The 12424-nt window shown below is 39.5% G+C and overlaps 1 protein-coding gene across 6 annotated transcripts in view; it reads right to left on the bottom strand.

Annotated features, from left to right (window-relative positions):
- Nucleotides 1–12424, bottom strand: part of LOC132912407 (homeobox protein homothorax) — a 502412-nt gene that overhangs the window by 345828 nt on the left and 144160 nt on the right. For all 6 annotated transcript variants that reach the window (XM_060969789.1, XM_060969791.1, XM_060969794.1 and 3 more), the window contains exon 7: nucleotides 7114–7243. In XM_060969789.1, coding sequence (XP_060825772.1) covers nucleotides 7114–7243 — 130 coding nt within the window. The remainder of the gene's footprint in view (nucleotides 1–7113; nucleotides 7244–12424) is intronic.

The following is a 12424-nucleotide window of genomic DNA, read 5'->3' as shown; positions in this document are numbered from 1 at the left end:
TACATGCGCCGATTTCCAGGAATTCTCCGTGATCTTTGGTCCCCGTACACGCTTTAACACGCTCCCGCCCCTCCCTCTTCGTCCCTCGTTGTATCTCTCGCCTCTCTTCCTCGATTCTCTCTTCATTTATTTCTTTCACCCAACCTCCCCGTGCCTCTTCAACCGTCTTCGGCCAGATAGTTGTCAGAAACCGGAGGATATCTGGTCCCCAGGCTTTTTCCTTCTTTCGACACAAGGGAGGAAGAAAGGGGGCCAGGCCAGAGGGGACAGAGACCACAGAGTCGACGAACCGTCGATTAAGGATCTCCACGAGAAGCACGAAAAGTCCCAGCAAACTTGAGGAAGGTTGTTACCAGAGGAGGACTCTACACAGCAACAGAGGAGAGAAGGAGGAAGAGAGTGGAGGACGACGAGGACGGGCCCTCCGTTGACAGGACTCGTTCCTGCCGAATCGAAAGGGTCGATCTAACTGTTTAAAGTCCGAGGATAGTAGGAAAAAACGATCGGGCGCGGAGGTGGAATGGGCCCCCTTTCACATTGGGGCCCCAGATGGGTCGCCGCGCACATAGCAGATAGAGGGATCGATAGAGACTCACGGAGATTGTTTCGAGGTCTGCGTCGGTTCGCTGCTTTAGATCGTAGATCGACGTCTTGTTAAGCTAACGAACCCCTTCTAACAATCGGTCTCCGGTCAAGAAAACGGAGAATCGAATCGAAGTTTCGGACCGTTTGACGATAGTTGCATTGGAGTTTGTATTTAAGCGCATGGTTAGAAGTGGACGTTGAACTAAATCGTTTGGTTTTTTGGGATCTTTGTTAATCGCGTTTGAGCCACAATTAATATATTTCGTACAAAGTTATCCGAGTGTCTATATTAGTGAGTGTGAATTACATGAGCTTAATAAACTTTATAAACTTAGAATTTGGAGGAACACGATGACACAAGCTTAGAATTTACTCTTATCTACGTCTCCTTCTTGTAATAAATGCACTTATCTTGATTTGCTAGACAGTCATGGATCTACGGATCTATGGGTGGATCTATCTTGTTTCCCTAGGATATTTAACTTATAGAAACAAATCACCTTTTAAGAATTTAAGTGAAATGAGAGAAACAAAATGAAGAAATTTGCAAAAAATGCAGTTGATCGGTTAAGAAGTTTATATACTGATGGAATATAAACTGTTCGAAACGTTGTAAGCTTTATTGCGAACATTGACGATTTCTCACGAGGTGCAACAAAGCAAGAATCGAACAGTTCCTCGACTGAAAGGAACGCTTTGTTCATCGAGGACGTATCACGATCGACCAGCTAGACGAGATAGAATCTCCTCTAGCCTCGACGAGAGAACGAACGTGTTTATCCGCGAGCGATTGCGACACGATATGTTAATGCCTGGGCTGCGCTCTTCCCACGTGACGCTGACATGCGTTTCCATCGTGTCCTGGAAAAATATTCCGCCCCAACGACGTATATCGATATACCCGTGAGCGAATATAATTTCGTCAAGCCGAAGAAATCGCTCATTTTCTATTAAAACAAAATCATCACAAACGACGAAGTCAATTTTAATTTACAAAATTAAGAATCTAAATCAAGATTCCTTCAAATCTATTAATCGGGTCACTTCCTAAACTAGGAACTTCTATAATCACGAAACTAACAATTAATAATAACAAATTAATTTTCGTTAACTATTATACGATACGATTTATTTGCAAAAGAACCGAAGTGAAACAATAAGTAATTCCCAAATAAAGAAATTACTTTGTCAAAGAGATCGACAACTCATATTCGTCGACCAACGAATAAATACAATCTCTGACCATCGGCACCGTATCTTATCCCATTCGAGAAATATCCATATCGGTCGATAAGAACTGGCACGCCAAAATTAACTGTGACTCACGAACGTCTGTTTCATTTAGATAACGAAGAAATGGGAAAAAGAAACGGATTACGAGGCATGAAATTGAACCGGCTGCTTCGTAATCACAAAACGAATAATTATTTCCAAATAGCTCGTATTTCTATACCTAGACGAATAATCGTGGAATACGTTTAAGGGATAGATACTACGATCCAAACCTCCATTCGACAGAAATTAGGTCCAGCCAGAGAGGTTCCACGGTCGCGGACAAGACCAACGCAACAGAGAGACCTCGTCGAAGATGATATCTGTCGGCAAACAAGCCGGCACGTTAACGAGCCCACGGGACCAGAGGGAAACGACGAAAAGGGCCGATAGACAGGGCTGAAACGACGAAGAAAAGCCTCGATGGGCGCCGAGCAAATGCCTTGTCCGTCGGTGACAACTTCGATGAGACTGATGCTATCTAGACGTTAGGTAACCTGACGAACTCGTGTCCCGAACGCGAACTCTTCGAATCCTATAGTTTCTATACGATCTGTAAAAATGCGTGGGCGAGGTCGGAGGTGTTTGTACCATCGTGAAAAAAGCTCGTAACCGTGTGACATCGTTTGAAAATGAAAAAAAAAGAAAAGAAAAAAGAAAACGGAGATGGAAACGTGAGATCGGAAGATATAGAAAGGCTCGTTCCGATAAACAAAACCGTGCGCAACGGTCACTGGCGTGCACGGACGATTTAAGGCGGCGTGCTTTTCCAGAAATGCGATTCTCCAGCTCGTTTGAGGTATAAACAATATTGTAATTGAGGATTAACGAGAGAATAGCATGCGGCCAGCTACCTCGTTTACCGAGGGGAATCGATTTGCTGAACAACGTTTAACAGAGGTTCTCAATAAAGCTAGAAACGTTTTTAATATTTACTAAAAGAAAATGCACGTTCAGGATGAAGATTTTAAAGAAACTTTTCAATAAAATAGTTATAGATATATACAATCAAAATCTTGTATATAGGCATTTATACTATAAATTTATATATGCAACTCCATTTTAATCTTGGAAAAGTCAAGACGTCGATCCTCGATTTCCCTGCTGCGAGTAACGTTAAATCTATCGACGAGGAAACAATTTCCTCGCTCTAGCACGCGATCGAGGCGAATCGTGGAGAAAGTCTTGCTGATTGCCACGTTTCAACGAGCAGAGACCGTTTCCACTTTTACGTTACGCGCGAAAATTCCTCGAGGTCGCGGCTACGACATCCTTCTCGCAATTCATCGTCTTAGAATTCTCTTCGCGAAGAATCTTTTCTTTAAAATCGATATCCGGTTGAATATTCTCGATTCACCCGGATCGAGCAAAAGATTCAATGTGTATAACGTTGGATAATATTTTACGATCGTAGTGATTTCATTGTTGACCGCGTCGCGTTGGGATAAAGATCGTGATATTCAACAAGCTAACTCGCGCGGCGATACGCTCGCGGATAAAAAGCGCTTCCGTGCTGATCGTGGTGAAACGCGACGACGTTTGATCCACGGGGTGTTGCGTTACCGTTTAGCGTCATTTAATTAATACCGAACGTGCGAGCGCAAGTCGCGAACGAGAATGTGCCTGATCGAAATCTCGTCACGAAACGGCCGATGTTTCTCATGCGATGAATTTTAAAGGCCGATGACAAATATGCGACCGGCAATCGTCGACGCTTAGCGAGAAGAATTCGTGACATCATCGGTGAACGTAAAGATACTACGTGCTTCGTTTACTTCTGGCTAGAATTATTCGATAAACATTATGCGATGTAGTTGAAATTAATATTCAGAGTTTACTGTATTTTCATAATTTAGTAATATTGGTTAGATGTAAGTTCTGTTTGCAAATCGTTTCTCAATTTTCTCAGAACATTCACTGACTACAAACGCGTGTAAAAGTTTCTTTCTGGAAAAATACGAGTTTTTCGCAGTTCGCTCCTTTTAAATGGCAGTAAAGAATAATCAAGCATTTGCGCTCCAAAAATTCTTACGGTACAATCAGTTCTACCACATCTTTACAGCGGACATCAATGTTTTTAAATCAAGCGTTCTGTTTGATTAGTGAGTTTATTTATAAGTGGACAAAGACAGATACATCGTTAATGAAATATTCGTAAAGCAAGTAACTATTCTTAAGTAAGATTCCAAGAAAAAATGTATGCTATCGAAATTTATATCATCGACCATTTCATTTCCACACTTGTTCTGTATAAAATTCAGCAGGATCGATTCTTACCGTAATAAATAAAATCCGAGTTTCATCAAAATCTACTTTCCCTAGTTAATACTAATTTCAACAAATCTAATTTTGACAAATTTCTTTCATCAATGCTAGTTTTGATCAATTAAAGCTAATAGGTTATATATATCCCGAATGTAAATGGAGCAACACTCAATGAATCAATCTTCGAAATATCATAGCGTTTATCGTAACACATAACAATAATATAAATGTATGGATCTGCATAATAATTACGTACTATTTCTAGAATCAATTAATTCACAGAAGATCGTTAATAAATGTATTGTTGACTAATTCGATCAAATTCCGGAATTTTAAAATACACGTTTCGACACAATCTTAATTAATCATATATTGAACAATGCTCGTGAGGCGCGATAATCGATCTTAATTACAGACAGATTTCGAAGAATTCTTATCAAGAAATCGCAATCGCATGAGATTCCAATTAAGATACAGCTTTTGAAAAAGAACCTCCATTTGAAAAAGAAACCTCTTAACAAAGACATTATTGCAATGTATGGACCACCTTATCGACACGCTATTACAAGTCTAATCGAGGACGATGAAACGGCTTAAGGAACTCGCGACACCGTTTTCCCAAGTTGTTCCTACGATCGACACAGCGCAACGCACGCTTTTGATTATTATTGATCAACCGTTTTGACTATGGCGTATACTTACACGAGCACGCAGAAAAGTGAGAGGATGAGCACGAGTAGAGTACACCTATACGATACACACGCAACAAGAGCGAACTGGCACGCCACGCGGCTCTATAACGCTGCCACGACACAGCGAATATAGAGAGACGGGCGGACCTTAATGAATCTTTATGGGATGGTGTCGTGAACTTGTGTACCCTCCGGTGACTGACTGAACCCGGCCGCGCTAACCATTGGCGCGCCTCATCACCGCGGAATGCTTCTATTCTGGTTTGTCCTCCGTTCTTTTTTGTGTTCAACCATCGTGAAAATCGAGGCAAATTTGCTTCAAACTACCAATGTACCCGGAAATTTTAAAGGGTAAGAACAGGGTAGTTCGTCAGCAGGTGGTTTGGATGCTTGGCATGGTATATATAAAGCGGAACGTTTTGTTCGTTCGTGGAATTTATGATAACTGTTTGCAATCCTGATGACAAGATTGTCGACATAGGAATTGAAATTTTTTATTAGAATGAATGGAATATGCTGCAGGCTCGCGATTTTAGAAGAACAAATTGGAAACGTTAACTGGGAGAAGAAACTCAAATGACAGGAGTATTCTCGATGACTCATGGATTAACCCATTAATAATTTATTATAATGTTATAAATATTCATTTCCATAAAATTGTAAAATATGTAGGTGTGAGAAGTAGCAGCACAGTAATTAAGTAAGCGAATCCTTGAAATTTCCGTTCATATTAAACAACATTATTCAACGATGTAAATTGATTGGGAAAAAAGGTTACAAATGTCCCATTAACAAAACTCTAGTCTTTACTCGATCGATAGGATCTAACTTCCCACCTTTAAGATACATAGATATATTATATCCATTGTACAAAACCAGATAGTTCCTATAATTAAACTCCTTTGATTAAACTTTCGATCAATAAATTCTGTAAACCTTGTCTATTTTCAATAGAAAATTTTTCATTTGAAGATAATTCATAGAGAGCAAAAAAAAAAAAAGAAGACGAGGGGAAAGCATTACGCCAATGCGACGAGTTGCTCATTAGACCCGACGCTGGCGTTGCCGCGGCTTTGATAGTGTTGACGCGCGAGTCGGTGTTCGTAAAATTTGAAGGGCGTGCAGAAGGTCCGTGGGGTCTCGACGAGTCGCGTCTTGATTGTCATCAAGCTGTTGTTTGTCGCGTGATATTGTCATTAGCGCGCCGAACCTCGAAGAACGCTGGCACTCTCGTCCACGCAGAGACCCACTTCGCGTTTCGTTGATCGATCCACGTTGATCGATTCGTTCGAATGCTTCTCACGATCCGTCGACTTCTACAGTGTGAATCTTCATACGATCGATAAACATTCGGTAAACGTCGATTGCAAACCTGTCGATGGTCGACGATTAGGCGAATAATTCCGTCATCTTTTATTTACATACAAGAGCCATTTGTCTTTTATTTCTCTCGCTTTCCTTCTTTACATAATTTATATGTCGTGAAAGTAGAGTGAAGAATTGAATTTAAAGTGAATTCGAGTTTTATCAATTTTCCGTTTTATTAATAATTTGTACGATTTTATCGATAGACATCATAAAATGTTTGTTTTTATCGTCAAACGTGTGGAAAATCGTTGAGTAAAGGAGTTGTAAAGCCGAACTCGCACTGTTGCATTTTGAAAGAACACGACGGGTGAACACTGTTTTCATCCCCGTCTTTTATCCGCGTAAGCTTCAAAATCTAACAGCAACGTATGGTCACGCATCGAATATAGGGAAAAGATTGAAAGAAAAAATTTAGGAAAAAGTGGAGATACCGTAATTGAATTAAGGACAGAATGACAGAATTGAGTTAGTATTCTTATCGATTCTTATCGAATTAGTAGAAATAGCATACCAAATATACGATGATTTTTGTACTATAGTTACTATCGACAATATTTACCAACCAGTAATTCATATCGAAGATTGCTCCGGCTTAAAATGCTAATATTACACACTTAACACGATACAAGAGAAAGTACTATTCATTCCGCAGCTACGTACAAACCACGTTCACAACTATATTTCCAACTAAAGGTCACTTTTCCAATTATCTAGCAATTATTATATCCAATTATTTATTAAACATTACCATTTACATGATTAATTTCTACGCTTTTATAGCAAAAGACACTCCGGTACTTTTATCCTCGACAATCTTCGATGACCAATCGATGACGGAAAAAAGGCAGCTTCTCACAAAATTATTTGCCACATAAATAGCTACATTCTCTTGTACAATTAACAAAAAAAAAAGAATCATCAATGTACTTACCAGGATCCGAGGAGTCCAAACTTGCGGGCGCTTGTTGACTGAGAGGTCCGGGTGTGCCCCCGCTTCCGGGGCTGCGTGCGTCGTCATTACCACCCGCACCGGGGTACGAGAGTGACGAGGAGGGTGGCCTCTGCAATGAACAGAACAAAAAACGATCAGACGATACGCTCAGAAACACAGTTCTCTTACACTACATTAAAATATACGAAACGGACACGAAGCATCGAACGACACGGTCATCAAGTTCGAAAAGGTCCCTTTCTTCGGTGTTACTCGAAACAAACGTCACGTCCGAAGGGTTGTTTCGAGGCGTACGCGCGCAATACCGTTGCCCATCCACGGGGAATACCATTGACGAGGCCGCGGCGGCCGATTTCGATCTCGATTAAAGGCGGAGCACACGTACCACTCCTCGAAAATGCCCATCGCATAAACGATTTGACGACGCGCGCGTCCTACGAATCGGCCTCGCGCCAACCGCTGAATATTCTCGAGCGTACGCTCGCTTATTCCGCGGGTGTAGCTGTGTGATAATCACGAAGCCGCGAACCTGCCCGTTCGGGAAAATACGCGCGGCAAATTGCCTGCCGGCCCCTCGTGCGAGGAATACGCGACCACGAGGCCCACGTTTCTTTGAACCGGAGCCTAATTGTTCCATTTCGGATCGTTTCGATGTCTCGTTCGATCTCGGGCTTCGTTCAGGCTGTTTCGGACTGACAACTATGTATTTTGAATTCTCGTTCGTGGACGCCTATGGTATATTCAATGGCTATAAATAATATCGGCACATCGTTGCATTTGTTGTAGCATTTACATAAGACAAATATAGTAAAATTCGCTTTATCTAATAATCATTTCATGTAATTGCAAAAATTCGATATTATGAAAATAAAGAAACGAAAAGTGATAAGAAAAAGTTAACTCATTGGGAAATAAGGGAGTGCGCTAATACTTTCGCAGCCATTGTATGTACTTATGCACATGGAAATTTGTAGTGTTCTTCTGCTCATTTGACGTATTATATTCTTTCTTTTTTTTTACTTACTGGTATGAGATTGTAAGAAGAGGAAGGACTGGTATAGTAATGAGGTATTGAATTCATATTGGAGACGGGGCGTTGTATACGTATTATAGATAGTGGTTGGAGAATCGAAACAGCATGAGTAATGTAAGAATGGAATTATTATTTTGTTAGCGTTCACGCTGTCGTTGATCGAAAGAAAGTTTTGCTACACGACTGGGAAACGAAACACTCGACTCGAGTAGTCGTTCCCGTTGAACCTCTTATTATTTGATCGACTACTCATATTTATTTCAATAAACGAATAAATTCACTTTACGAATGCTAATCATTAAATTATTTCGACACATAAAATGTATTCAAGCCTCGTAAGTAAATACTATTTTCATTCATTTGTATCGCATTATTAACCCTTTCGTTATTAAAGTCGTATATGTGTGTATATTATTTATCAGTGAATTTTAAGCAGAAGAGAAATCATGGGATCACGCAAGATCGTTCTCCCTTGGCAGATTTGTTTACGCGAAAAGCAACAGTATCGATCGTGGCCCGAGGTCATAGGATAAGAATTCCAGGCAGGTCGGTATCACGAAGCGAAATGTCTGGATATATCACGTCTGCCAGGGCAACAATGAGTGACAGCTGACTCCCACATGCTGTCATAGGCATCATCTTCGCGATAATGTACCGACCCGGTCTCCCTCTCTCGATTGGTCGCTCTCGTATCTGGTTAAAATCGTTACACGGTCAAATCTATAGGACCTTCCTGCGTCCCGAGGACGTGTTCACGTGTGCACGCATCGACGACGGCGGCGAGGATGAAGCTGATGAAAGCACGACCGAGGAAAAGTTCGTCGTAACTGCGATTCACCTTGGAGATACGACGAATCATTGAAATTCCACGCGAACCAACCTAACGGAATTCTCTGATATAAAGTACTTTACTTTGGCAACGGAATAATCGCATATTCTAGCATTTGTACTTTAGTTGCAATGTATGATACGTAAGTAGAGGCGCCATGGCGTTCGATTCGCGTGCTTTGTATAGAATTGTAATGGCTATGACTTCACGTGGGTGGTAAGCTTGTAACGATAGAAAATATTGCAAACATGAGTTTGATTGAATGCGATAAGTAGTTTGTAGATATTTATGTGTTCGTGGAATGTTTGGATGTAAAAAAATTATACAGAATGTACGTAATATGGGAAAATATATAAAATACAGTAGTGAAATATATAAATAATTATTGGAGTTTATGTGGAATTAATCAATTCTTCCCACTATATGTACATATGTCTTTATTGCTTTTCTTAACAGGATTACAATGTCCCGCTTTTATATATATGTATGTCACACGTGATACTCAATACAGTATAACAAAATACAGTAACGTAAATTCTTCCCACTATCTGTGATTCTTCCTTGTTACATATAATAAAAATTCGCATGCAAATAAGTAGATCCAGATAGCAAGAATTGATTTGATCGAAGAGTAATTAAAGTTTCATCCAAATAAACAAACTTCTACTTGTCGTATACAAAACGAAGAACTTCTAACAACAAATAGAAAGTGAAGTAAATTCCAATTCTAGGTTCTACTACTTTCAAATTATGAACTTACATAAACATCCACAATCATTTATTAGATGAAGAGTAAAGACAATTTGTAAGAATTAAGAATAAAGACAATAGGTTATATCTCTATTGTATACAGATATGTATTGTATTATATTTACATTATCTGCATTTACGTGTCTCCATGGTCATTAATCTGGATTTAATAGCAAAGAAAATTGAATAGATACGGTTGTATACGTTCCAATTAATTTCACATAATTCTCGTCCGGGACGTCTTAATTTTCATTAGAAGGGGCCCGCGATCGTTCGTCCCGGGCACACGGAGGATATATACGTCGCGCGAGCGAGTACAAGAGCGGTAACAAGCGAAAGGGGGACATTAATAATGCATCGGTTGTCGCTGGATTGCTTCCTACTAGCAGCAAGTACGAAACAAAGGGCGATGCTTGTCATTGTCACCTACGAGGCGAAGATGATCTTGTCGGCCACGATCGTTCCGATCGGTGAGTCTAATCCGAACGTGTTGACGAATCGATTAAATCAACCTTATTCCCTTCTACTGTATATAACTTCGTACAAAACGAAGTATACGTATTAAAGATCGCTCTAAGTCAAAGATTACTAAGTTCCTGCAGTTTTCCATCAACATCAAGTTCCATTGAATAAACATTTTCTTGTTCTCTGAACTTTTTATTTTTGAATGCAAGAAGAATGAGAAGATAAAATACATATATGTATTAAGAACTTTATAGTAAAAAAGTGACAAGTGAAGTCGATATCTATGTAAATCTTTGTGCTATACACTTTTTACCATATTGGTAAATAACAAAAATTTATCCTGACGCATGTAGGAAAATGTAAATGTAAATACAAGACTACGTTTTCCTATCTTTCGTAGGATAAGTTTTACAAAATTAAAGTTAAAATATCTATTTAAAATTATTTGTTTTAAGACAGAAACACATTTTAATACTCTTCAAATACAGATGATGAAAACCTTCGAAGCGGGGCAGTTCACTTTCAGAGCAGATATATACATCAGCTCAACCATTTAATTACCTCTAATAAAGTTTTCATTCATCTCTGACCATTTTAAAATCGATGACTTCACCTAGTTACTGTTATCAAGTATAATTTCGTATTACATTACAGAGCTATTTCTTCGTACCATTTACCTTCTCTAAACTATTTTTTATCTGCCATTGAATTTCGCATGGACAAACGACACGGTTTGAAGGTGGATCTTGCCCGATGACGTCACTTCCTACTAAAGTCCCGTCGGTCTTTTTCGTTTTTTAAATGGACAGGCAAGGGTCCGGCTGCGTGACTTGTGTCGATGCAATGATAAACGGTTAACGGGTCGACGGGCTACGCGGTCTCGTTCCACCTCGTTGCCCGCTCTCTCTCTTTCTCTCCAATCTGTTCATCTCTCTGTTTTTATCTGCCACTCCGTCTACAGGCGCTCTTAAAGCGTAATTCGACAAACCGGATGTCTGGTCTGCCCCTTAAATAAATCAGTTTGCCCGCATCTCATATTCCACCCCCGCTCTGGTAACCGAGCGTTTCCCTCTCCGTCCCCTTTTCGACGACGGAAAATACTGGGTCAAAAGGCGTCCCCGAACGGAAGAAAATCGACGAGCTAACAAGATGCTAGCGGGACGCGTGATCGGTGACGAAACAAGACTGGCGATTGGGTGGCGATCACGAGTTTCGGTGAAATGGGCAACGCGTAATTCCTTCTTTTCGATTTCATCCAGCGACTTCTGGAAATATACTGTTGCTCTCTACGCGAGTAAAATGGAGGAATTCATGAGCATAAGTTCACTACGTATTCAAACACTCGTAAACATCTTTTATGAATATGTTACGAGCGTTATGAGAGGCATTCTGAAATTTCATTAACATTTTTATGAGACTTGACTATCGTGATTATATTTGTAAAATTTTCAACAGATCTGAAAATATATATATATACGTACGAGTAAATGTAAGCGATGTAAATTACAAGATAATTAGTACAAGTATTTCGTGGGGCAGCTTGTGTACAGTGTCTACGAAAAATATTTATTTTTCAATGAAACGTGTTTTTTATCAGGTTCTATCTTTTATTACATAAGATCGATGTGTGCCAGAAGGTAAAAAGGATGGTAAAAATGTTGTCGACAATATGCGAATACAAGGTTGGAAAAATATTCTATCACGAAGCATGAATAAAGATTTACTGCGCAGATGAGAAGTGTAACAGATACGCGGAGACAGTCGATAATTGATCGATGATCTGTCAACAGCTGTATCGGTTCGAATGATTAGTGAATGGCATTCTTCGATAATTTGCGATCACGTACTGAATTTTAATTTGGTTATGTCGCACACTGCACTAAACAAGAAATTAAACGTTTTTCTACAATTATTGTATGTTTCATTGAACAGTTACACGTAACAGAATTACTAACTGTTATAATAGATTAGATACTCTAAGATCCACTAACTTTTTAAATCATGCGCATTTAGCATCTAAAATTAAATATTATCTGACTGTTTCAATAACCCGCACTGATTCAGCCAATCAAAGTTTATAAATTTTTGCAAATGTTACTAAAGGATTAAGAAAGATATAAGAATCTAGTAATTATTGTAAACTATCTTTGGTCATGAATAATTTTCTAACGCGCTACTTTGGAAAGCAACAAGCCAAATTTGAGCATAGTTCA

This window comes from Bombus pascuorum, chromosome 12, assembly GCF_905332965.1.
Source record: "Bombus pascuorum chromosome 12, iyBomPasc1.1, whole genome shotgun sequence".
Taxonomy (NCBI): Eukaryota; Metazoa; Arthropoda; class Insecta; order Hymenoptera; family Apidae; genus Bombus; species Bombus pascuorum.
This window is presented reverse-complemented; position numbering and strand designations above follow the sequence as displayed.